Source organism: Rana temporaria, chromosome 3 (genome assembly GCF_905171775.1).
Source record: "Rana temporaria chromosome 3, aRanTem1.1, whole genome shotgun sequence".
NCBI classification, from domain to species: domain Eukaryota; kingdom Metazoa; phylum Chordata; class Amphibia; order Anura; family Ranidae; genus Rana; species Rana temporaria.
Genome location: NC_053491.1, coordinates 446,384,353 through 446,411,314, shown reverse-complemented (window position 1 = coordinate 446,411,314; position 26,962 = coordinate 446,384,353). Strand labels below are relative to the sequence as shown.

General features: G+C 44.5%; 1 protein-coding gene and 3 non-coding genes across 5 annotated transcripts in view; all 4 read right to left on the bottom strand.

Moving 5' to 3' along the window:
• Positions 1-4,563: 4,563 nt before the first annotated feature.
• The window catches only part of TNPO2 (transportin 2), a 52,110-nt gene continuing 29,711 nt past the window's right edge, over positions 4,564-26,962 (bottom strand). Inside the window, exons 13-26 of one of the 2 annotated variants that reach the window (XM_040346558.1) lie at positions 25,560-25,785; positions 23,914-24,085; positions 22,550-22,636; positions 22,240-22,347; positions 21,991-22,149; positions 21,112-21,199; positions 19,317-19,415; positions 18,233-18,286; positions 13,973-14,068; positions 13,784-13,859; positions 13,591-13,690; positions 13,392-13,466; positions 10,104-10,250; positions 4,564-8,529 (exon numbers count right to left, since the gene is read on the bottom strand). In XM_040346558.1, the coding sequence (XP_040202492.1) occupies positions 10,143-10,250; positions 13,392-13,466; positions 13,591-13,690; positions 13,784-13,859; positions 13,973-14,068; positions 18,233-18,286; positions 19,317-19,415; positions 21,112-21,199; positions 21,991-22,149; positions 22,240-22,347; positions 22,550-22,636; positions 23,914-24,085; positions 25,560-25,785 (1,448 nt within the window). In that variant the 3' untranslated portion in view covers positions 4,564-8,529; positions 10,104-10,142. The remainder of the gene's footprint in view (positions 8,530-10,103; positions 10,251-13,391; positions 13,467-13,590; positions 13,691-13,783; positions 13,860-13,972; positions 14,069-18,232; positions 18,287-19,316; positions 19,416-21,111; positions 21,200-21,990; positions 22,150-22,239; positions 22,348-22,549; positions 22,637-23,913; positions 24,086-25,559; positions 25,786-26,962) is intronic. The other variant, XM_040346559.1, reaches the window with a different exon arrangement.
• Positions 18,528-18,656, bottom strand: LOC120934192. The gene has a single exon (XR_005748338.1). It is a non-coding gene; the product is annotated as a small nucleolar RNA SNORA19 (small nucleolar RNA).
• LOC120934011 lies at positions 20,865-20,961 on the bottom strand. Its single transcript, XR_005748171.1, has one exon. It is a non-coding gene; the product is annotated as a small nucleolar RNA SNORD14 (small nucleolar RNA).
• On the bottom strand, positions 23,747-23,816 carry LOC120934205. The gene has a single exon (XR_005748350.1). It is a non-coding gene; the product is annotated as a small nucleolar RNA SNORD41 (small nucleolar RNA).

Sequence of the window (26,962 nt, the reverse complement as noted above, 5' to 3'; positions counted from 1 at the left end):
CGTAGATTAGGCGATAGTGGCACCATCAACGCGTCCGCCCACGAGTCTTTTGACCCTGGCCACAAACCTCAACACCTTCCGATTGAGTCGTGATGCCAGGAAATCCACATCTGGAGTGCACAATTTTAGACAAACTCTGAAACACATCCGGGTGTAGCGACCATTCTCCTTGGTCTAGCGTCTTAGTCCGCCAGACAGTTCTGTATGCCCAGAATGTACACAGCCGGAACGTTCTGTTCAGCCCACCGGAGGATGTGAGCGACTTCCGCCGTTGCAGCCGAGCTCCTTGTGCCCCCTTGATGATTGACATACGCCACAGCCGTGGCGTTGTCCGACTGAATCCTGGACCAGGCGGCCCTGTAGTCTCAGGGAACACTTGGAGAGGCACAGCCTGATCACCCGGAGTTCCAGGACATTAAAATCATCAGGCGTAATTCTTCCCAATTCCAGCGCCCCTGGGATGACTGAACATCCCCACACTCCCCCACCAGCTGGTGAGACTGGCATCTGTCGTGACCACCGTCCAACGACACAGGAGGAACAACTTCCCGGCCCGAAGCACCGGAGACATCAGCCACCACACTAGGGAGAACCTGACCAGGCGACTCACCCAGATTTGGCAATCCAAGGACGCTTATCCAAACACAACAGAATTTCTCTCTGTAACACTTTTGTGAAATTGGGCACACGGAACCGCCTCGAAAGAGGCCACCTTGAGACCCAGAACTCGCATGCAAAAGCAAAGCGACGACCACTTTTGGGTCGCCGCCCGCAGTGTCTGTAGTTTCCCCGTGGGAAGAAAAACTCTCGCCTCCAAGGAATCCAGGACCAACCTCAGGTATTCCAGACGGTGCCAACACAGACTTCTGAACATTTAGCAGCCAACCAAATTCCCGGAGGGTCTGGCAGGTGATAAAACATATCTTCCTCTAACTCTGAGCTTGAAAAAGCTCTCAGAAGGTCGTCCAGGTATCATCCTACAATAGCGATCCCACGCTGCCTCAGCAGAGCCAGAATCGGAGCAAGCACCTTGGTGAAAACCCTTGGCGCCGAAGCCAGGCCGAAAGCGAGGGCCACAAATTGAAAATGGCCCTCCCCGACCGCAAAGCGCAGAAATCTCTGGTGCTTTGAGCATATGCAAGTACACGTCCTTGATCTCCCAAGGCCGCCAAGAAATCTCCTTGATACAGTGCGAACCGACTCAATCCTGAACTTTTGCAGGCCAGCTCACGGAACCCAAAAGGAACCGACCTCTGATGTCTCTGCCGAATCCTCTATTTTTTAAGTATCCCGCACCGCAGTGATAAGAGCTCCTACCAGCGCCCTATCGTGCGCCAACCCCCGATGCAGAGTCATTCTCACTCTCCGTGTGAACTGGGCCTGCATCCTCTGAACCAGGAACAGAAGCCGGGCCCGATTCTGTGTCGGAGGCATCCCCAGCAGAAGGCGAGGGGCGCTTTTTACCCCCCCCCCTCTGGCCACGCGCCGCTTCTATCCTGGCAACAAATGCCTCTAGGACTGCCATCACAGGATCCACAGAGGGTACAGGGGCGCTAAGGGTTAACTCCAGCATGTCTGGGGAGAAACATCCGGTTCGGACTCCATGCTAACCCACCCTTGGAATGCAAGGCAAGATCCACAGGCCACAGCAGAGAACAGGGGGACCCACAGAGGACTCACCACCCGGCCAGGCCAGGCCTGTACAGCCGCTGTCTGCCTCCCAGAGCCGTTCCTTCCATCAGGAAGTGTGCTGGAGCTGTTATTACAGCCACTAGAGGCAAAACACCTATCTAAAATGGCTGCTGACACCACAGACCATGCGGGCTACAAGAAAATGGCCAAACCCCATTAAAAGTGCCGGGCGCTGCCAAAATGGCAGCTACGAGTGATACCCAAAACAGCAAACACCTGGGACCCCCAGGCAGGCGGGCGCACACACACAGCAAACGACAGCCCCCAGCCCGACCCCCACCTCACGGCCGACCCAGAACACAGGAAGGGAGAGAGGCAAGCAGGACGGACCCTCAAATCGACCTCCCCAGGATTGCCCAGCCGTACCACCCAACTGCCCAAGCAAGGGGACTGCTACTTATCCGTCCTGCGATGACCGGCTGGAGGCATCCCAGACAGAACCACCGTCCGCGCGGCTACGGCATGGCTGTCGGCCTGACACTGACACGAACATTGAGCCTGGTCATATGTGTGCCCTGGAGCGTATAGCTCACCGGCCACCCCTGGAGCAACGGGGCATGTCGTGGACGGCCCAGCGAATAGCTAAAAGGCCGGCACACGCTCGACGGCCGAACTGGGGGGACTACAAGGATCCAGCCTGTCACCCAGTCGGCAGTCGATTGTAGATCTCAGGATCCAAAAATGCAGAAAAGGAAGAAAATTGAAAAAAAAAATCCCCAGGCCACATGGGCCCATAGGAGTCATGTCATTCTCCTGTGCTAGGCAGAAAAAACTGAGGATGCAGAGGGGGATGTACCCGGGGGAAGTGCGAACCCAGCCTAAAACCACACACACACACAACGATTGTTGGCAGGGGACTGTCTGTTGTCCTACAAATCTTACCGTTGGTACACTCCTTTTGACAATTGGTCAACAAATGTTGAATAACACGCTAGTAAATTTTCAGCGGACAACGGTTTGACGTCAGATTTTCTGATGGTCAGTACACAAATGTCAAAAGTACAAAACACGCATGCTCAGAATCAATGCTCACCAAACACAAAATTAGCAGAAGGGGCCTAAAAAGGTGGAAATTCCTTGTAGTACGTCGCTATGTTTTGTGGCACGATCAGCTTTTCATTGGACAATGTGTAGGAACTTGTATTGCATACAAACGGCAAAGAATTGTTGGCCAAAAAATAAAAAACGACATGGTTTTTCAGCTCTTTTGCACCACCCTTTGGGAAACGTCTGCTAATGTAGTGTTATGGTGAGTACCGTTCCTGAGCATGAGTGTTTATACTTTAGAGTTTTTGTCCGACGAACTTGTGTACACATAGAGGCACCTCCTGCCCCAGTGTGAAAGGGGCATTATCGCTTATCTCCACAATCTACAGGAGCAATGCTACAATTTTTGGGACCCTTGTATTCTCTTGTTGGGCATATCAGCAAACAAAAAACCCCCTCTTCTGTGATAAAAATAATGTCCAAGACTTTGAACCAAAAACCACAATAAAACATACTTCTCATCTGGACTGGCTGTATGACGTTACTTTAATTCCTTGAACAAACCGGAAGTGAAGGAAAATCTTAGACAGAAGTGAAAATATTTGTATTTTCTTAAAGCAGAGTTCCACCCTAAGGGCCGGTTTACACTACTGGGTCTCCAAAATGGGGCGATTGCTTGCAACCAAGTTCAGTGAAACTGAACTCAAGAGAATATTTTGAATTGCAAATTATTCATAAAGGGGTACTCTGAAAAAGTAAACCTTTTGTCTTTTTTTTTAAAATAGCAAACATTTTTATACTTGCCTGCTCTTTGCAGTGGTTTGTGCACAAAGTAGCCTCGACCCTCCTATTCCCGGGTCCCTCCCTGGCCCCACCCTCCTGCCGAGTGCCCCCAGAGCAAGCAGATTACTATAGTGGTAACCGAGCAGGCTCGCTTCCGAGCTTCTGCTCTGTATCCATACACACAGAGCGGAGGCTCTGCCCCACCCCCCTAATTGGCTGCAATTGACAACCAATGAGAAGGGAGAGTCCCCGGAGAGCCGAGGTTTTCATGCTCATCACTAGCTCGTGATGGGGCTCCTGCGCAGAAGTGTTTATTTTACCTTCATGCATAAAATGTATGAAGATAAAAAACCTTGAGCCTTTACAACCACTAAGTAAATGGATCACTAAAAGGAAGTCCATATGCACCCAACTTCAGGCTCAGATTAAAGGGGTTGTAGAAGGTAAAAAAAAATAAAAATTTCCTAATGAGCTTCCTTTACCTTAGTGCAGTCACCCTTTACTTGTCTCATCCTTCGATTTTGCTTTTAAATGTCCTTATTTCTTCTGAGAAATCCTCACTTCCTGTTCTTCTGTCTAACTCCACACAGTAATGCAAGGCTTTCTCCCTGGTGTGGAGTGTCGTGCTCGCCCCCTGCCTTGAGCAGGAGAGTCAGTACGCCCACTAACACGCAGCTCCTTTCTCTATCTGCAACTTAGAGAGCGTCCAGACTCTCCTGCTCGCCCCCCCTCAAGGGAGGGGGCGAGCACGACACTCCACACCAGGGAGAAAGCCTTGCATTACTGTGTGGAGTTACAGACAGAAGAACAGGAAGTGAGGATTTCTGAGAAGAAATAAGGACATTTAAAAGCAAAATGGAAGGATGAGGTAAGTGGATGAGGACTGCACTATGGTAAAGGAAGCTCTTTAGGAAAAAAAAAAAAAATTGACCACTACAACCCCTTTTAAGTTGTGGTGTATGTATGTATGTATGTATGTATGTATGTATGTATGTATGAATGTATGTATGTATGAATGTATGTATGTATTGTGACCTTTTAACTGTCACTACAGACCAATTTATTATAATCCCAAATAAAAACATGACACAGAACACAGACTCACAAAAAAACTGCATTTTAGTTAACAAAAAAAAAAAAATTGAAAAAAAAATATACATAAAATGAGAATATAATTCTCATCTGAGCAAAGGTGCAAGCAGACGGCTTTACACTAAATACACTGCAGTTTTACCATAGGAAACATTACATCACAAATACCAATATACAGTCCCAGAATTCAACTGGAGCCTAGTGGTGTGCCCTACTGTACAAAACAGGAAGTGAGGATGGTAATGAGTGGGCGCTATTGTCTTGGCCCAGGAGCTCACACTACACTGTCTGTAAACCATCTTATTTGCAAACCGTCATTATTTTCCCCCTTAAAACCAGTCCACATAAGCTCAAGGCCATGCCCATCCTAAACACATACTAAACCTAGAGCTGTTCCATGCTGCTGCCTCCTTCTGCTGAGTGCCCATACTATCCTAAGTCATCCAACATCATGCCTTCATCGTTACCTGTGCCCTGGAATTCTTACCAGTCCTAAAATATTTATAAATCGCTGCTAGGGGAACGAAAAGTGGAATGTTTTAGCATAGGCCTAGACCTCAAGATGGCAAAGTAGAACATGCCAAGTCCAACGGCTATTGTTAAATCAGAACTACATTTATATGTATTTTTATTTTTTTTCTTTGCAAACCTCATGAGTGATTTAATGGTTGCCGTGTTTATCAAAATTGACTCTGAGCAGGACCAAATGTTTCTAAAGTGACAGTGCTTAAGTGCAGCGCCTTAAAGCCTGCGCGTACCTGGGTCAAACCCCAATAACCGATAAATCTAGTGTAAAAAAAAAAAAAAAAAAAAATCCCCCCTCTAGCGTAGCTCCTTGCAGTTTTCTAGTAGGCCTGTGACCCTGTGGAGCCCCTTTTAATGGCAGGCTCACACTGTACATGGCAGCTTATTTGCCCCAGTGAAGATTAATCTCCACCCCTGTCATTCAACTGTTAAATGTCAGGGTCTCCACTGCCCACTGGAATTTAAAAGTAGTTAGCGTTAAAGTTTGTCATTGGAGGGAGGACTTCATTTTAACTTGGACAGAGATCAAAGCCCCATAAACCGCAGAGAATGCAGGTTGCTCCACGAGGATCAGTTTGGAGGCACGCAAAAGTTACAGAATTTCAGCACTGTTACCTTAGAAAGGTTATATGGTAGATCCGATACACTTCCAAGCAACTGTGCAGGACCTGGATGTAAAAACATACCCTATTTGGCTAAAAAGAAACCACAGGCATTTTTTTAAAGCTTAAACTAAATGTCTGTTTCAATTAGTTAACTAGAGTCCAGACGCATTCAAATCTGAAGTCTTTGTTTTGTTTAAAAATCAGCCACAGCTTGAGAAATAAAAGCCAGTCCCTTGCCAGCAAGCTGCAAAGTGTAACCCTGATCTTTGCAGAGGTTTGACATGCCTTCTGCTGAGTCAGAGACAAATCTTTGCAATCATTGGGAAACCTAAGCTTTGGCAATCGCAGAGTTAACAGGCCTGACTGAGTAGAGGCAATGTTTTTCTGCAAATGACTACCAAGCAAGGAAGAGTCCCATTTTACAGCTGCTGGAAGGGGATGGGCTTTTCTACTAAGGCTGTGGCAGCTTTAGAAAGAAACTGTAAGATACTGAACACCTATTTGGATGCACCACGAATGCATCTATTCTAGTATACCAGCATTGCAGTTGTACTTGCTGCTGTTCTGCTGAAAGGGGACAATGATTGCAGACAATTCTTGAACTGGACAGGCTGTCTGCTGAGATCGCAGGATCAGTCCCAGCGTGGTAATAAAGGAAAACAGATGGGAGGAGCAGGGGGCCAATTACATACAAATTCTGAAGACTGGCTGCATATAATCAGTGGCACACAATGCATTAAGCATTGCCACCGTCACAGAAAATTCATATTTTAAAGTTATGGAACAATCAGAGGACTGCATTTTAAAAACGATAAGATTTTTTAGCAAGAAGCACAAAAATGACTTGTGGTGCGGTTATATATTTATTTTTAACCATGCTTAAGGCTTTCCCTTTAAAGCATATATTTAGTAATCATCTCCAAAGTTCAGCCCAGAGCTTTTTAAAGGTTTGTTAAAAAACTACAGCCAGCTTTCCAATTAAGATCTGTAATCAGATCAACCAGGAAGGGAGCTGAAAAAGAGCTACCCATGTTCAGCAGGCATTTAATGAACATCTACAGGGCTCATCCCCAACTAAATGCCTGTTGAAATCTACAGCCAGTAGTAAAAAATAAAAAAAACAGCATTTACTACTCACAGATCTGAATTAAAGGCTGCACACAGAGAAGCTCAAGTTATTGTCTAAATGCTTTCCAACTGCATGCTGAATGTGATGCTTCAGCAACAGCCGTCTACACACCAAGGTTAGGGTGCTGGGGTGCACCTAGCCCTGGGGAGCCTTGAGGATCAGGCATGAATACAGCTTAACTATACCAACTAAACAGCAGCCATCTCTCCTGCTTTAAAGGAATGGGGTGTCACTGTTTCATAAAAAAAAAAAGTGCATAAAGCCATCAGAACAAAAAATGCTGTTTTTCTGCCTTGTCAATCTCCTAAAAGAGAGGATAATACCCTAAGGTCAATTGCTGCCGTGTCCGTCCATGAACGGAAGAGAAATGGCTGTTGCCTTTGGTAATCATAGTCTTGCAGGTGTGCCAATCCTCTGGACTTTTATACTTTTAGAGAGTTACTGGCCAGGAACATGTCAGTAACTACAAACTGCAGATGGGCACACTTGCTCAATGTCATAACGTATTAAAGCAGTCTCCATGACCGCCAGAAAACCAACCCTTTCAGCAAAAGGGATCAGCATTTACAGCCTGTGTAGATCAGCAAAGGTTTTAGTTTAATTGTACTTTAAGGAACATAAACCGCACACAGTTACTTCCCAGTGCAACATAGACCTGCTTTGTTTACACAGCAACCACTGCTCCCTCACGAGGTGAACCAAAGTATTACTGCCCTAAAAGCAAAAAATGGATGTGCTGTGGCGTCCAGCTCCATAGCCTTGAGGCCTTTGTACATGGAGCATTAACCATGCAGAAATATTACCCAACACAAATTCATTATTGATTTTCTCAAAATCGTCTAGTGCAATATGATTGCAATTTTCCAATGTGACCTCTACAGGATCCTTCACTAGCTCTGCTTTTCAGACCCCACTTACCTGGCGGCTGTTAGTAAAAGTGCAAGCAATAGCAATGGCTAAGCACAGCAGCAGCACAATTAAATTCTCACATTATTTTTTTATATTACTGACCCAATCTACTTGCGTATTGAAAACAAGGATGAAAAGTAGTCAGCTAATTAAACATTTGTGCAAACTGGCAAAGGAACGAGACTCTTCCTTTTTCACCCAAGCAGATCCGCCAAGTGTCTAGCACATAGCTTCACATTTCTTCCCTTTCCTCTGACTCTGGGCCTATAAAAGATGGCCGACCTTCTGTTCTGTGGCTGCAACCCTATTCTTCTGTGAATTTTTATTTTTTTATTTTTAAGGTTTGATTCTAACCTGCGCTGAATTGCAGGGGAACAATCAAATGTCTCTACCTGTAGATGCCCCTCCTCCCTCCCACTCTATTAGTCTAACCCTCCAACCCTCCTCTCCCTCTTACCCTCCCAATAACAGATCCTGACGTGGGACCAGCTCCGCCCCCCCGTACATCCCCTACCCCCACCCTACAAGGGTAACATTGTAAATCCTAAGACTCAACTCCCCTCCCATCATGCTCCACATATAAACTAAAAAGATCCCTGGGGGGGTGGGGGGGTGTGGCGGGAGGATGTTGATGATGTTCACGTCCTCCTGTGCTCCGCTGAGGTTCCTTGGAAGTCAGGTGGATGAAGTCTGGAGTGGAAGGATGTTATTGGCCCTGGATACTGATCCCTGAAACCCTGCTAAAGACTGATGTGTGGGGGCGTAGGACACCATTCTCTCCAATCACCTCATGGACCAAACAGGAACCTAAAAATCAAATCAATAAAAAAATTATATATAAACAGTTACAAGCAGACCTGCATCAATTTTAAAGTGTGGCAGACTAACATTATACATATAATATACATATTCGAACAAGCCATAATTCTTTACAAGCACACTGTCCTCTGTACTAGCTACAGCCATTGTGGAGTAGCACATCCTCCATTTACAGCCGCATGTACTTTGTTTCATTATAGCGGCTAAACCCCCCCCCCCCCCCCCCCCCCAAGTACAGCGGCTAAACTCCCCCCAAGTACAGCGGCTAAACTCTCCCCCCCCCCCCCCCAAGTACAGCGGCTAAACTCCTCCCCCCCCCCCCCCCCAAGTACAGCGGCTAAACTCCCCCCCCCCCCCCCCCCCCAAGTACAGCGGCTAAACTCCCCCCCTAGTACAGCGGCTAAACTCCCCCCCTAGTACAGCGGCTAAACTCCCCCCCTAGTACAGCGGCTAAACTCCCCCCCTAGTACAGCGGCTAAACTCCCCCCCCCCTAGTACAGCGGCTAAACTCCCCCCCTAGTACAGCGGCTAAACTCCCCCCTAGTACAGCGGCTAAACTCCCCCCCTAGTACAGCGGCTAAACTCCCCCCCTAGTACAGCGGCTAAACTCCCCCCCTAGTACAGCGGCTAAACTCCCCCCCTAGTACAGCGGCTAAACTCCCCCCCCTAGTACAGCGGCTAAACTCCCCCCCTAGTACAGCGGCTAAACTCCCCCCCCTAGTACAGCGGCTAAACTCCCCCCCCTAGTACAGCGGCTAAACTCCCCCCCCTAGTACAGCGGCTAAACTCCCCCCCTAGTACAGCAGCTAAACTCCCCCCCTAGTTCAGCAGCTAAACTCCCCATGTTCCCTCTCCTAGCAGTGATTTGGCATTGCAGCTCCCCTTCCTAAGTGACTGTGCATCTTAGCCCCACCCCCGGTTCTGCAGTTACTGTGCCTCTCAGCTCTCCTGTCCTGAAAACCGAGCATTCGCACAAAAGAGGAAAAAGGCAGAGAGAGAAGACCCGGCTTTAAGCCGGGTAACACACCATTCGTTTTTTATCCTCGTTCAACCTGGCGGGTTAGATCAGTGATCTCCTACGCTAAGCTTTTTTTGTTCTGTTTGTTGCCCCTCCGTCAGAACACTCCGAATCGCGCTGTGTCATTGGCTGAGAGTGCTGATCAGGAGACGGTCATGTTTTGATCGGACAGCCCGACATACACACGGGCCAAAGTTCTAACTTTTTTTTTATCTCTGTGGTCTTTTAACATTCTGCCCTTGTGTACAGATATGAAGTTTCTCTTTCATCAGAAGTCGAGGCCACATGTTCACATGCACCTAGGATCCAAGAGACTCCACAGAAGCTCAGGGAAGAATATGAACACTAATGCAAGTACACACTGCTATCACCTTAGAAACATTTTAGGCCAGGTCATGTTAACCAATCTGACTTCATCTTTACACAAAAAAACACTCTTACTGGCAGAACAAAGAACAACCACTCATATCCTCCTTCAAGGAACTGTTTTAGTATAATGGGTGCCGTTTAACCCCCTCTCATTCCATAACATTAGACATCTCACCTCCCACGCTGGGTGTGTGTAGATCTGCCCCAGTTAACATTACACGCCATAGAATGCAGCTAGACGTTCCTTCAGCAGAGGTGGAAATTGCTCAGAAAACTGGTTCCAATTTTCCTCTCCCACCTGCTCCTTAAAACCGTGCAAAATCTAAACAGGAAAAAAAAACAAGATTAAGTTGCAGGCTTGCATCACATAAAAGCGGCATTCAAAATTATTTTAGCTGGACAAGTTTCACTACACAATGCATGTCACCATGCATATTATAGGTTTAAGAACTGGCATCTGTTAACTAGCTTTACATGATTTCCCGGATTTTCTGGGTTTAGTTGTGGATTTGTATCATGCGACACTCTGTATATCCTGCTGACGGACTGTCCCTTTCACGACCCGCCTCACAAATAACAGCATTACTCAAGGAGGAAACACCTTCATACGCTAGCTGTGCTGCTAGGCAGGATTGAATGGATCACGATTAGTATTCAATCCTGCCCAATTAAATATGCCGATCAAACTGAACAGGGAGAGTCCCTGCCCTCTGAAGTGATTTACATATGAAGGAAACTCCTTCATAATAGCCTCCCATTGCAGTCGTGCAGTAAGCCATTATTCTTTGGCATGCTGCAAGACAGAAATGACACAGGAGGCAGTATGACACATTTAGACCTTTCACCATTTATATGAAGGTCCAAAAACACCAACAGTAACCCTAGGACCCACCAACACCAACTCCCAGTACTGGTACAAGAGACTCCCATGGCCCGCCCTTAGGCTACAGAGAGGCTCAAAGGATCATGGCACATCTAGTATGTAGGACTGTTAAACGAAGGAAACAGAAGTCATTGAACTTTGAGATTCAGCCAGGAGGAGTGACACAGAAACCTGCTGTATACAGCTAAAGGAGGCAAGTTACACACAAACTTACCATGGGGTTGTGATTCACTCCAATGCACAATGCATCCATTTTGGGGAGGAAAAGCTAGGAGTAGTTTAAGTATTAGAAGAAAAAAAATAGGATTGTTGTACTCCCTGTAAAATCCATTTCTCTGAGTTCATGGACGGACACAGCAGCATATTGACCTTAGGGTATTATCCTCCTTCTAAGAGATTGACTAGGCAGATAAACAGCATGTTAAGTGTTAAACACTCCACACAGTACAGTACCTCCCAGGGGGCGGTTCCCCCTGGGTACATCCCCCACTCTGTTCTGCAGCCTCAGTTCGTAAACAAGCAGTACAAAGGAGGGGTGGGTGCTGTGTCCGTCCATGAACTCGGAGAAATGGATTTTACGGTGAGTACAAAAATTCTATTTTCTCTTCCGTTCATGGACAGACACAGCAGCATATTGACCTTAGGGACGTCCCCAAGCAGTGTCAAAAAATCGAGGGGTGGGAAAACCCGGCAAACCAACTTCACCCCAAACAAACCAGAGCTTCTCAACGGAGGAACTTCAACCTTAAACAGCCGACTGTAAAACCTTGCGGCCGCAGGAGGCATCTGAAGATGCACTCACATCCACCTTGAAAAACTTTCAGACGGTGTGGACTGACGACCAGGTCGCTGCCTTACACACCTGTAAAACAGACGCCTAATGGCGGAAAGCCCAAGAGGCACCAATTGCCCTGGTCGAATGTGCAGTAACCGGGAAGGGGAGGCGCCCGCCCTTTTAGGGCATAGGCCTGAATCACGACTTGCCGGATCCACCTAGAAATGGTGGCTGACGAGACCGCCAGACCCTTCTTAGGACCAGTCACCGACACGAACCGTAAATCCGACCTCCGGAACGGAGCCCTGGAAGATAGGTACACCCGTAGAGCTCGAACCACGTCCAGGGAATGCAACGCAGCCTCTTTTGGGTTTGCCGGACGAGGACACGCAAGACAAGGCTGCCAATTCAGACACCCGTCTGACCGATGTAATTGCCACCAGAAAAAACACCCTGGGGAGGTACTGTGTCGAGTGTTTAACACTTAACATGCTGTTTTTCTGCCTAGTCAATCTCCTAGGAGGATAATACCCTAAAGGTCAATATGCTGCTGTGTCCGTCCATGAACGGAAGAGAAAAAAAAACGCACACACAAAATGTATTTTTTTATTATTAATTTCATTCCCTCAAAAGGCTAAGTGTATGTTGCACTTGGTCCCGTTTTTATAGGTTCTGAGACTGCTAAGCAGTGTGGTCAGATAGCGGGCCAACCCTCCCTTCATAATTTTTCGATCATTAAATGGTGTTGCACTAGGGGCTTGTGCACTCTGTCTCTCTCTTCATAGCTTTTCGATCACATTGGAGCAAGGAGGTGAATAGCCAACAGACAGCAATGCTCTCCACCTGGCATGTGCATGCTGGGGACCAGCAGAGGAAGGGGCCAGCACAAATCAAAACAGCTATGCAGATGAATGAATTAATGCCTTTAGTCATCTCTACAGGGACCTTTTTGTGCCTACACCCCAGAAAAAAAAGCTGAAATAAACAATGCTTGGCTGGTAGAGGAGCCCATGCTAGTGAGGGTAAAGAGCAGATACTCCCCTTGTAAGGGGGAGCTGAAGGGTGAGAGAAATCCTGTAAAATGTTAGCAGCTCAGCACATCTTGGCAGAAGCTGATGTGAAAAGGCTTTGTTGTCTGGGGGAGTCGATTTCCCAGCGGAAAGGGCAGCAAGAAAACAAAACAAATAAGCTGGGCATCTAGAAAAACATTAGATTGCCAGGACGGGCCTCCTGAAACTTCTGCCACAGTCAGCAAAGATTTACAAAGCGCTGTCTCTACACAGCTTCCCCAAGGAGGAAGTTATACAAACTGTTAGTGCTGTGTAAGGGGACAGCAGACTCGAACACTGCACATTGCTTTTAACAGGGAGAGGGCAAGGGTTTAGTGCAGTAAATTCCCCATGGGAACGCCCACAAACTGGGCTTTAGCCTGGGGATGAGCTACAGCTAGCAATAAACCAAAAAAAAAAAAACAAAAGTGTAATTTGAATGCACCCTAGGATAAGTAAACTTTTAGAACTACAGAAAACGTCCCCTCAATGTCTCCAAGACAAAGAGGGGTAAAGTATCCACAGAAAACAGGTCTCCTCACTTCCTACTCGCAACAGGAGACATTGAGATCAGCAGCAACCGTAGGGAGCAGAGCCTTGGCTTAGCGGTGCTGCGAGTGTCTATGGAGGCACAACAGACAGCCCACACTTCAAAACTAGCTACTTATTTATTAGCTCAATCCTTCCAAACAGAAGAAGCAGCTACTCTCAATAAGGACCCACAGGACTTGAAGCGGCAATACAGCCTCATCTCACCTTATAGAACATGTCTCTCAGATCATCTTTTGGACTGACCCAGGAGGCTACTGCATCACAGAAAAAGATGAAGTCCTGTCAAAAAGAGTAGAAAATCATTACTCCTAAATAATAAACATGTTAAAAAATAAATCTCTATAAATAAAAAAAATTTTTTTTTTATTAATGACAAAAAAGTCTACAAAAAAAAAATACTTGCCTGTACAACGCCACCAGGATTCACACCAATCATTATACAGATCCCTCTGAAAGCAGAGTCTTTTTCTTCATTGTCACGGATGTTCCGAAGCGAGGTACACCTGAAAAATAAAGATCATATGATGCAAAAAACGATTACAAAACAAAAAGAAAATGCAATTATAATACATCACAACAAAATTCCACTGACTCACCATGGCCTGATAAACTGCTGCAACATGGGAGCTACTTCTTGGGGACACACACAGCCAAGCCGTCCAATGGTAATTGCTACAATATTTACAGTATTACCCAGAAGAAGAAAAAAAAAAAAAAAGTGAAAAGTCAATGGAGGCACCAAAAAATTGCCAATACTTGAAAATGCAATACTAAAATTGACTAACCTGTGTTTTCAAGAAGCGTTTTGGGGGTGTTAGGCCGGTTAATAATTTCTACAAGATTATTCAAAACCATAGGGACATACGGTTGCATCTCTGCTCCTGTTTAGAAGAAAGACGCCATTGTTAGACTGAGCAGGTTACTGACGCACTAGAAATAAGATACCCCTGTATTTAAATGTCAATACCTTATACATATATATATATATAACCCATCATCAGGTACTTAGGAGGCGTGACCACATGTATGTTAACACATAAAATTCTGAATGAACCCTTTGCATACTGCTATACACTTTTTCTAGCAAAGTTGCACAAAAATCACAATGCATGTTTAAAGCGGTTGTATACCCAAGTCTCTACCTTTCCATGCAATTACGTCTCCTCATCTTCTCAATCTATTGCAATGTGTCCCCCCCCCCCCATTGCTTCCTTTCTCAGTTACCGCTATATTGCGGAGTGATGACATTGATACGCGCATGCGCCGTATCATCGTTAAATCCGGCAGCCCAAGACCCTGCCGGAACCATTCTTTGTTTGTCGGGGTATGCGTCATTTCCTGTTGTTGACGTCAGCTTTAACATCCCGCGATGGTTAGGCAGATATTTCCTCCCCAAGAACGAAGAGGCTTGACTAGTGAACTTGCTGCGCACGCGCGGGATAACACAGCAAAGAAGAAACTGTGGGCGGAAATAAAACTAACTGTGGAAGACCACAAGTATTGTGGCGCGGATATAACTCGAGAATTTATTTTAAACGATCATCTGTAAAACAGTAAACTAATGTAGTTAAAACAATAGTGCTCAATCGATTTACAACGATGTGTTCTTCAAAAACATATGCATTGTTACATTAGGACCGGAGGGTATACAACCGCTTTAAGTTGGCCAACTGGATCAAAATAATTCTCTGGCCAGTCCCTACTCTGCAAAATGCAAATACTCCAGTGGATATAGTGCCAAAAAAGACAAATTGAAGCAGAACTACAGGCTCATGTCTGATCCCCGACCTGCACGGCATTAACATTAAAGATATATCCCAAAAGCTTATACAGTATACAACTCAGGTGCCAGTGATTCCTGCTTTGTGACAGCAGCAGGGGCATCTTCTTCCAGCTGCCTCAATTTAGGGTCAGTTCACACCACATGCAGTCCAGTGCGTTTTTTCCATCAAAAACACATGGAAAGTACCGTATTTATCGGCGTAATGCACGCACCCCAACTTTAAAAGGGAAGTTTCAGTAAAAAAAATAAAAACTTTCCATAGCCCCCTGCGTATAACACGCTGGCACAGATTACCCTCTATTTTCAGGGTAAAAAAGTGAGTGTTATACACCAATAAATACAGTAGGTTATATGGTTTTCAATGGCATAGTTCACACCAGTGCGGTCATTTAAAGAGAAAAATAAAAATTTAGAACATGCTGCATAACACAAATGCACTTGGGGGGCAGGAAACCGACTCAGTGGGGTTGGGGGGACGAGAGCAGGGACCCAGCATGGGGGGGGGGGGGATGTGGGCAGGGGCCTGATATGGGCGAATACTTAAATCACGGAGTGCATCTCATGCAGCATCCTATTGGTGTAAGCGAAAGGTTTTCTTCCCAAATGTTCAACTGCGACAAACCCCAACCACATTTCCAATAGAAGATCCCCGCCCACTCTGATGTCACCACCTTATCCATTAGATTTCAGATAAAATTGGTGTCCTCTCTCCACCCTGCTACACAGAAAGGAAAAACACTGATGTCATCTTTTCTTTATCTCTCCACCATGTTCCTAGTCAGCATATTTGTAGATGGCACACCTGAACGACTTTTAACGCTGCCTTCCCTCTCAGTCTGAGCTCCGATTTACAGGGGATTGCAAGAGGCATAAATGTAGGTACTTACACCAATTACATTAAGGCCTCTTTCACACTAGCGGACCGTTTGTCTGTTTATTCCAAGTCCGTTTACGGACTTGTAATGCATCCCTATGGGATTGCGTCCGTTAGTGGATGGAGCATCCGCCAACGTCCGATCCGCGTCCGTCAGGATCCGCTTTTGCGGACGGAAGAAAACCCTATTTTTCTTCCGTCCGGCGGAACGGATCGGATGCAGACGGACAGACGGTCCGTCTACATCCGATTCCCCATAGGGGAGAGCGGAGGAGAGACAGGGCGGTCTCTGCACTGTGTGCGGGGACCGCCCTGTCTGCCGACAGCTCAGCGGGGATTCCCGCTGAGCCGACGGACACACACGGAGTGGACACAAAAACGGTCCGCTCTGTGTGAAAGAGGCCTAAATGTATCTTTTTTTGGGGGCTTTTAACCACTTAAAGTGGAGGTTCACCCAAAAACTCAATTTTTAACATTAGATTGATGCTCATTTTGTAAAGGGGAATCAGGTGTTTTTTTTTTTTTAATCGAAGCAGTACTTACCGTTTTAGAGAGCGATCTTCTCCGCCGCTTCCGGGTATGGGCTGCGGGACTGGGAGTTTCTATTTGATTGACAGGCTTCCGACGGTCGCATACAGCGCGTCCCGATTTTCCGAAAGTAGTCGAACGTCGGTGTGCAGGCGCCGTATAGAGCCGCACCGGCGTTCGGCTACTCGTGACGCGATGTATGCGACCGCCGGAAGCCTGTCAATCAAATAGGAACGCCCAGTCCCAAAGACCATACCCTGAAGCGGCGGAGAAAATCTCTCTAAAACGGTAAGTACTGCTTCGATTTAAAAAAAAAAAAAAAAAAAAAAAAAAAAAACACCCGATTCCCCTTCACAAAATGAGCCTCAATCTAATGTTAAAAATTGTTTTTCGGGTGAACTCCCGCTTTAAGCCCTGGACCCAAATGCAGCTAAAGGACCAGGCCCCTTCTTTGCAAAATCGGGACTGCGTCGCTTTGACAATTGCGTGGTCATGCGACGTTGCTCCCAAAAAAAATTGGCGTCCTTTTTTCCCCACAAATAGAGCTTTCTTTTGGTGGTATTTGATCACCTCTGCGGTTTTTATTTTTTGCGCTATAAACAAAAATAGAGCGACAATTTTGAAAAATGCAATATTTTTTACTTTTTGCTATAATATCCCCATATATATATAAGTTTTTTTTCCCCCTCAGTTTAGGGCGATACGTATTTTACCTATTTTTGGTAAAAAAAAAAAAAATGCAATAAGCGTTTATCAATTTGTTAAACGCTATAAATTTTGCGCAAATCAAATAGGGGATAGTTTTATTGCATTTTTATCATTTTTTTTTTTTTTGCCACTAATGGCGGCGATCAGCGATTTTTTTCGTGACTGCGACATTATGGCGGACACTTCGGACAATTTTGACACATTTTTGGGACCATTGTCATTTTCACAGCAAAAAATGCATTTAAAATTCATTGTTTATTGTGAAAATGACAGTTGCAGTTTGGGAGTTAACCACAAGGGGGCGCTGATGGGGTTATGTGTGACCTGAAGTGTGTTTACAACTGTAGGGGGATGTGGCTGTAGGTGTGACGTCATCGATTGTGTCCCCCTATAAAAAGGGATCACACGATCGATGCCGCCGCCACAGTGAAGAACGGGGAAGCCGTGTTTACATACAGCTCTCCCCCGTTCTTCAGCTCTAGGGACCGAACGCGGGACTCCAGCGGCGATCGGCTCCGCAGGTCCCGCGGTCACGGAGCTTCAGACCGGGTCGCGGGCGCCCCCACGGCTGGGCTTAAAGGGCAACGTACATAAACGTTGATGTGCCCAGCCGTGCCATTCTGCCGATGTATATCGTCGTGCAGCGGTCCTTAAGTGGTTAATAGCTACGAATCTGCATTAATTTGTGTCTGACCTGGCTGGAAATGAAGCAGATTTGCACATTTATAGGAGCCTAGCCATTTAGAAAAGAAGAATATAGCATGTGTGTGAATGAAGCTAAAGCAGATTACATCTATTGGAATGTGCAAAACACAAATATCCTGGCTGAGCGCAGCTAAAGGGAGCGTGAAATAACGGCTTTCTGTAGCTGCTCTCTATGGTTTTGTTAGTGAACAGATCCATTGTTAAAGCTGCACTCCAAGCAAGCAGCTAAATACACAGATTAAAGCACATAAATAGTGAACAATTTACCTTGCCTAAGGTTTTGCATCTGTCCATCCAGGTCAGTGATTTACACTGCTTAGCCCTGAGGGGAGGAGACAAGATTTTTCTCTGCCGCAGTTTAATAACACCTAAAGATCTTGTCCCTCCCCCCCAGGTTGGACAGCGAAAGCAGTACAAAGATCACTGTTGAATTAATCAGTATTTTACCTATCAGCGGATTGGCTCCTTGAGTTCTTTCTGCTTCTCCCAGTCTGAACTCTGCTGTAAAAATCAAGCAAGAGGCTGATACCAATTCAAGTTCAGGCACCTGCCGTGCTTGCACTTAAAAATTAACTTTTAAGGGTGCAATTATGAACACAGAGCTTTATCAATTTGTGCATTTTACATCTGACCAGTTGGGCTTTAGGCCCTTTTCGGCCGCTAGCGGGGCGCTTTTAACCAAGAAGGGGTTAAAAGCGCTTGTGTTGCGGCGCTTTCGAATTGCCTTTCATTCATTCTTTTTTCATGTAGGAAGGGGACTGGCATTGCAACTACAGCCAGTTGCACTGCTAATTAACCTTCACGTTTATCTGGCACACCAGAAATAGCGGCACTCAGCTGGGTACACCGAATGCGCCAATGAGATGTGCCTGCCTTTCATTCATTCCAATGGGCAGGGGCAGTGTAAAAGCGCAGTATACAGCACTCCCACACCGCCCCAAAGATGCTCCTTGCAGGACTTTTCCTGTCCAGCAATCGCACCGCCCCAGTGTGAAAGCACTCAGGCTTTCACACTGGGGAGGCATGAGGCGCAGTTTTCAGGGCTAAAACGCATGAAAACTGCCTCAGTGCGAAAGGGGTCTTAAACTAAACTGAAGGCAAATATACAGAAAAACTAAATTTTACAGCTGCTGGCATTGAAGTAACAAGGTGTGAAGAAGGCAACATTTAGCAAACTTGGAAATTGTGCTTGAAGTAGCACGATTTAAGGTGCGACTTGCCTGACATCTTTATGTACAGATGTCTGTGCAAGTTGCTCCTGAAATTACAAAAACATAAAAACAAACATACAAAAAAAAATTACAGGAATTTTCAAATCAGTGCAGCACCGCTAAGTCGGAGTCGCACCGATTTGAACGGTTACATTTCCAACAATAGGGTGCAAATTGTCATGCGATTTGGAACTGCGAAATGGCATGACAAGTCGCACCGGTGTATACAGGGGGGGGGCCTAGTTTCTAAAACAAAGGCACACTCATTTTTTTAAATCCAGTATATGGTAAAAATACTAAAGAAAAACAATGATTCTTACCCATCTGCATGCAGATCTCGCCAATGGCCCAGGTGGCATTGTTACAGACAGAGATAAACTCTGGATTCAGGTTGGTACCGAGTATAGGCATGAACTCCGCTGTTAAACAAGATCAGTAAGAATGCATTAGTTATACAAAAAAAAAAAAAAAAAAAAGGCATCTAGGGTACTTTTACAACCAGCCGTTGTTTCACTTATGATAAAATTAGAGGAGTTCTCTGAATGTAATTCGTAATTACCTAAAGATGCCAGACGGCACCCTGGTTTGAAAAAGGTTTTAAAATCTGACTGGTGAAATAAAGTGTTCTTTATTTCACCAGTCAGATTTTAAAACATCCTTTTCCAAACCCGTGTGCCATCTGGCTTCTTCAGGGGGTGCCTTGCTAAAATACCCACAAATTGTATACAAGTCAGTGGGTGGCATCGAGTCTGCCTTTTTGTTTATCATTGTGCACCATTACGACCTTAGGCACTGTGCAGCAAAGCCGCCGGCATCCTGACAATCAATGATGTCATCGGCTGATAAAGGAGATGTCAGGCTCCTGCACAGTATCCTTGTTTGCTTCTCTCTATTAGCACTGGGGTCACTTTAGCCAAGTGAGGGAGGAGAAATAGTGTAATCCTAGTCAGCACCAGTGTAATAAGTGTATTTGCTATGTACGAATAAATTACCTCTAGTGTTAGATGTTGCTGCATTATGTAAAACTACTAGTTTCATTATTTACAATTTAGAATGGGGTGCCTCAAAATCGTGCAGAATTTTTAAAGGGTTTTGCACTCCTGTGACCCGTTTTCAGCAGAGTGGTCTGAAGTCCGCTCTTCGCTGACGTCACTGCCATTTAGTCGGGGGGAACCACGTCATCCCAACTTCCAAGTCTGTATCTTCCAGCTGCCCTGATTGATGGCAGTCTCAGCAAGCACGGCTCAATGAGCACGGAGAAGTAGAGCAGAAGCGATGCAGACCAACAGTCAGCATCACTCTGCTCGGGGAGGAGTGAGAACCGAGCCATCAGCAGTGTTCGGTGGCTCGGTTCTCAGTGCAGAGACGCCAGGGGACAGATGCAGCATCAGTCAGATGCTCCATCCACCAAGGCAAGTATAACTAGGGGGGGGGAAAAACGTTACTTCTCTTTTTTTTTAAGACGTTGTTAGGGACTTCACTAGCCGATTAGAATCTAGGCGTTGGCAGCAATGTCAATCAAGGGCTGGTTCACACTGCTGGGATGCGGGACCCCTGCGAATCCACTGCAGGTTCCTGGCATCACGTCTCCCAGCAGCAGTTCACACTGCCCTATGAGAACCGCAGTTAAAAGTCAATGACACCCCCAGATCAGTTTGCATAGTGCAGTGCGATCAGCAAATTTGGATAGGAATTGGATCGCATGGGTGTGAACACCCATGCAATCCGATTCTGCTTGGGACCAAAAAAAGGTAATGTGCAAATTTGGCTCGTATGCGATGCAAATTCAGGGCCATAGTTTGGAGACCCCTGCAAGTAGACCCTCAATCCATCCAAACACCTCGTTAGGAAAAGCTAGCTGTATCGGATCGCTCAGACATCCAAGGAAGGTATTAAGCCATCATGAGCCTTTCGACTCAGGTCTGGAGGAAACTACGAATGGCGTGGAAACGTTCATCATTGCGACCTTACTTCTCTTTTAAAGACAAGTGAAAGCTAAAAATTATCAACTACATCTGCTTGTTGAATAAAACACACAGGCAGCATTTTTTTTTTTTTTTTTTTTAATCCTGACCATAAGAAAAAATAAAAAAATGATTCACTTTTGATACTTACATATGCAAGGTTTTACATGGAGGAAACACGCCTTGGTCAGATCACCCAGGAGAGCAAAGGAACTCTGTCGAACTTCTGGCATTATGTCCTGAAAAGGGGAGGGAAAGCAAGCTCTGAATTCTGTGTAAATTGAAACCTGTTGAGGGGCATTCTGGCCATCTCAATGAGTAAGACTCAGATAACCACGTGCCACAGAAAAAACAAACAAAACAGGTTCTCAAACTCCCTGTAGTAGAATCCTTTTATGCGTTTCTTGGAGTCCACCGATGAACACTGAAAGCCAAACCTTGGTTATACTGCCACATACAAAATGACTTGACACCTGTAGGCCAGCCTAGGGTAGCATCTCAAAACCCTTTGGACATCACTGCAGGCTGCAGATTTGGCCATCTCACCGAGATAGATGGAACCCAAGAGATTTAAGACTAGCATTTCTGTAGCCTGCCAAGCATTTTGCCCATCCAGTGGGGTCCAATTACAGAAAGAACATAAGTTTAGATTAAGGATAACTGTGCAGGTGAGCTCCAAGAAAACAAAGACTTTCTGTAACTATAGGGAGAGGAATCCTAATTGAAAAGAAGAAAAGTTGCTAGGAAGAAAGGGGGGGGGGGGGGGGGGGGAAGGACCAAATCCTAAATTGGCTGAGCAAAAAAGTAATTTCCATCTTCCTCGGTCACCAGCAACAAAACTAAAGCTTGGGAGCAAATAGCGATTGTATAACCCTGGGTTACTATACAGTTTGCCTGCTAGTGCCCAATCCTCCTGTAGGTGGCAGAATATCTTAAAGGTTGACAATTTCCCATGGCCATCGGAGAAAAGTTTTTTTTTTTTTATAAATTGTGTCCCCACCTTTGAAAGCCAAAAGGAGACCATTCTTACCTGCATGCACTGGAACAGAAGAGTCATGATGTTGCTTCTTGCCACCAGCTGCTCAACATTGTTACCGAGCCCCTCTGCCAGCCCACTCAGGAGGTCCAAGGCTACTATCATAAAATCCTTATCGGGAGCTTCATACTGATCTGGGTGCTGACTGTACATCTGTCAAGGACACAGCAGACAACAACCCATAAAGATGAGTGGGGCACAGGGTGGATAATTATGAAGAAAAGCAGCTTGTAGAATACTCACCATGGCTTGGGCCAGTGTCTTCTGCACCAGAGTCACACACCTCTGATAGACAGGCTCACAGTATGGTAGGAACCCACTTTGCAGTGCCGTCGCAATGGAGGACAAGCACTAAAATTAATAAAATTAAAGTTATAAAATGACAACCACAGATATTTGAGAAAAATAAAGTGCATAGCAACTCTGAGGTCAGACAGTATGAATATAAACTACCAACATGAGGAATTCAGACTTCTGGTTCTACATCAATCCCCAGGAAAAAGTTTGAATTGGTGACCACCCCTTGCCATCAAAATAAAAACTGAAATTTTACCTCCAAAAGTGGGAAGAGGTCTTTATCTTCATCTTTCAACTCATTCCATTTCTGGATTAGAGGGGGCATCAACTTTTGGATGTACTCCTGTATTAGAAGACAAATTATTGTTGTAAACATGAATTATTGATCTTGGTTCAGTACAGAAATTATAATTATATATATATATATATTATATATATATATATATATATATATATATATATATATATATATATATATATATATATATATATATATATATATATATATATATATATATATATATATATTTTTTAAATTTATTTAAAAAAAAAAAAAAAAAAAACAACAACAGTGGGACCCGTGTGTAACTGCTACGCACACAAAGCAGACATCTGGAGAGAGTATAGTCTATAGATGAACCTTTTTTTACTTGGTGTCCAACTATAGACAATGGCTTATACTACAAAGACACAGGAGACCTCCTCTTGTTTTTAAAGAAGTACTGAATAAAATGTTTTAATCATTGACAGATGTGTTTAATATTTGGAACATTATATATATATATATATATATATATATATATATATATATATATATATATATATATTCTCCTTCTCTTTATATACTACCTAGGGGTGTGGTGCTTCTGGCTCCCTCTCTTGCCCTAAACAGTTTTTTACAACCCAATTGGTTGGCTGAATAAAATTCTTGCTCATTAATATTAACATGACCTATGGAGCACTGCCATTTGGTCACTAGGAATGTAGAAAAAATAAAAATAAAAAAAAAAAACCTGGTAAATTTGTGTATGGGATTATGTGACTTCCTCCAATACAGCACTGGTATTCACGTATTTATGTTATAGACCATACCACCTTACCAAGCCCCTGAAGAAGTCTATAAATGAGTTGAAATACGTTGGCGTTTCTGTAAACTTTAACCACTTCAAGACTGCAATAAGTATATATAGAGGAAAGTAACTCAACAGGTATGGTCATTATTAAAGTGAACCCGTTTTGCCCTAGAGATAGATTTGTATTGTGGTCACAACCATTATGCAGCACTGAAAGCATGGAGGAAGAAACTCAAACTTTGGATCAAATAGCTCCACTTATGTCCATACAAAATAAAAACACTGCATAAAAAGTATTGCTTTTAAATATACAAGTCCAGCTCCAAACTTTTTTTTTTTAGGTAGGAGGTGACATTGGCCTTTAGCGAACGCCCCCATCTCTGGATCAGACAGTATGAATACGGAAACATCATCAGACAACTTCAATCTCATTATCTGCATCACCTCCAGAGACACATTCTGCTAAGGTATGGCTCCAAATGTCATTTACCAGCACATCCCAGCAACTGCCCCTCTTACAAGAGGAAAAAAAATAAAAAAAACTCACCGGCTGATTTAAATGGTGTCCAACAGAATCTGCTAGTGTCCCAATGGCATCATATAAGATTAGGAGGTTCTTATGTTGATACTTTCCAAAAGCGAAAACCAGTGTGTCCAAGATGAAGCTTAAATATGGTACAAGCTCTGTACACGCCTCTTCCTCCAGAGTGGCAAATGCGCTGTGGGAAGAAGAAAGGAGCGGTGACTTATCGAGCCATCCCCTAAAATACAACTGTGGCAGGGATATTGACATTCAAATATGTACACTTCACACGCTGTAAATATGCTTAAAGTGGGAGTAAACTCCTATGGTTGACATTCACCAATAGGAAAGCCTACTCATTCGGTATAGTAAATACAGGTACAGTAAAGATCTCCTAAACATGCACCAGCAATTCCCTCAGAGTTCTGTGCCCTGAATAGCAGCTCCTGCGTGGAAGTGACTTCATTGCAGCGTGGACAGGTGGCTGGAAGACCACTGGAGGGCTTTGTTTTTAAGGGAAGTGCCACAATGTGCTAGTATGCCATGAATATACTAGCACATAACTTTACCTTGCAGATTTAAAAAAATTAAATACATGCCAGTTTACTACTACTATAAAAACAAGCCCTCGCTGACCCCTAAAGAAACTACAAGAACTGTGGAGTAATTCTCAGTTTACAGTAGAAAGCCTTCCACTATCAGCATTGCTCATTCTCAATGGCCGAGCTCTCCACTCCCAGCAGTGTCTTCGCAGTTTCCCAGCCTTCTAAACGCCAAGGTAAAGCAGAGCAGTTTTAGACGAAAAAGGGAGAAAGCAGACATTCAACTCTTCTGCAACCATTATGAACACAGAATTTTCTCGGCCGCGCTTACACCCCCCCCCCCCCACAAGCTGCAATTGACAGCAACAGCTGCTGTGTTTGAGCCAATGAGAAGGGAGAGAGCCTCTGCTTTTGCGCACATCACTGGATGGAAATCAGGCTTCAGTAACTACAGGGGGAGTCCCTACAGCCACTTGAATGGCTGACCTGTGATGACGTAGCATACCAGCATCATTTACCCAGAGCTCTGTGCCGTGGCACCAGCGCGCATTTGCAGAAGTGATGTCATGCATGGGGGGGGGGGGGGTCACAGCCAAACACTTTTAAACAGCTATATCAACATTTTCTCTTCTAGGTTAAAGCCTTTACAAAAATAAATAAAAGTTGACCATTGTAAGCACAAATGTCAGTGGTAAATAACACACTTGTGGGACAGCGTAGTCTGTTGAGGTTAAAAAACGGATATACTGGCAAGATCAACAGGTGTAAAAGACAAAAAAAAAAAAAAAAAAAGCCTATAAAATAACTAATACAGAACAAGTAAAACTGTAATATAATGTGTTGGTTGTGGGTTTAAAAGCAGAGCCTCAGACTCCAAAAAAAAAAAAATTAAATAAAAAAAAAACCGAATGTTGCCGCGGTCAAGACCAGGTATCCGCATTAATCCCCCCCCCAAAAAGTGTCAAATGTGCCAATTGGAGGGGGGTGCGCAGAAAAGCAGAGTTTCCCTTTTTGGGTGGAGCTCTGCTTTAATACAACCAACTTATTTTCTCACAATTCAATAAAAAGCAAGTTGGGATGATAGATGTGACATATTGATCTAAAATCAGTTAACCCCGATAGCAATACCTGCATGCGGCTTCCTGCACCCGTTTGTTGCTGTCCAGGATGCGTTTAAGCAGCTCAGTCATGAGGGGTTTCAGGTATTGGTCGGGAGGCTGGCCGACTACCCAGTGGGCATAGCGACTCAGAGTCCAGCAAGCTATTGAGCGTACCAAAGCTTTCTTATCAGACAGGCACTGAATGAGGTGAGGGATGAGCTCTGGTAGGTAGGGAACCATTCCCTGCATGCAACCTGTACAGGACAAAAAAATAAAAAAAAAAAAAAAATTATAGGATGTTAACATTTCAAAGACACCCAGAACTTAAATACAGGATATCAACAAAAGCTATATATATATATATATATATATATATATATATATATATATATATATATATATATATATATATAATATATATATATATATATATATATATATATATATATATAAACACACACACACACACACACACACACATATACACACACACACACCTAGGATAAGGATTTAAAAAGAAGTTAAAGAATGTGTATTTGTTATAATGCATTTAGCGGTAAATCAATATAGATAGGTGGGCATAAACCTATGAACACACTGTAAACAACGTTGGCATTGCAAGATGTGTGAACAAATCTAAATAGATGCAAGCTCCTTCCACAGATGAGCTCCAAACCTCGCTTTGAATCTGGTCCCCATGAGCACTTGACATCACACCCGGGAGTCCCATGCTCACTGGTTCCTAGTGGGGGCTTGCTTTGACTGTCTACCGGCCCTTCTCCACTTACAGCTGGCTAGTTGTGCTGCCGCTCAGGGACACGGTAGAGGCTCCACATAGTCTTCTGGTCCTAACAGAAGTTGGGTTTTCCCTCCCCCTTCCCAGTTTGTGTGGATTTCATAGGGAATGCATGAGGATTCCATCACTGCAGCAAATTTATCGTCAAGCCGGTCCATTGGCTGCCGCCATAAGGTGTCATTGCAGCAGGTTGGCCAACCTCCCGCGGCATTTTTTTACTGACAAAAACATGGAAAATTGACTGGCGGAACACTTTTTTACTGGCAACCTGAGAAATTACAGAACTATTGAAAACTAACACATTGAATATTTGAACAAGTATAAACATGATATGGAAACACCGACAATACCTATAAAACAAAGTCATTTGCTCGATTTACACTTAAAAAGTCAACACAACACTGTCAGTTGTAAAAAAAAAAAAAAAAAAAAAAAGAAATCCCTGATGTCCACGTACGCAAAGAAGAATTTAATGATTTTTTTACAAAAAAATCTTTTGGCAACAATAAATCCATAAATGGTTCTTAATGATTTTTGCCTTTATATGTCCGCACAAGACTGTCTCGAATAGCGCTCTTCCTTATGGAAGCCATTGACTGTATGCACTTATCACATCTCTCCTGGTGTGTTCATCC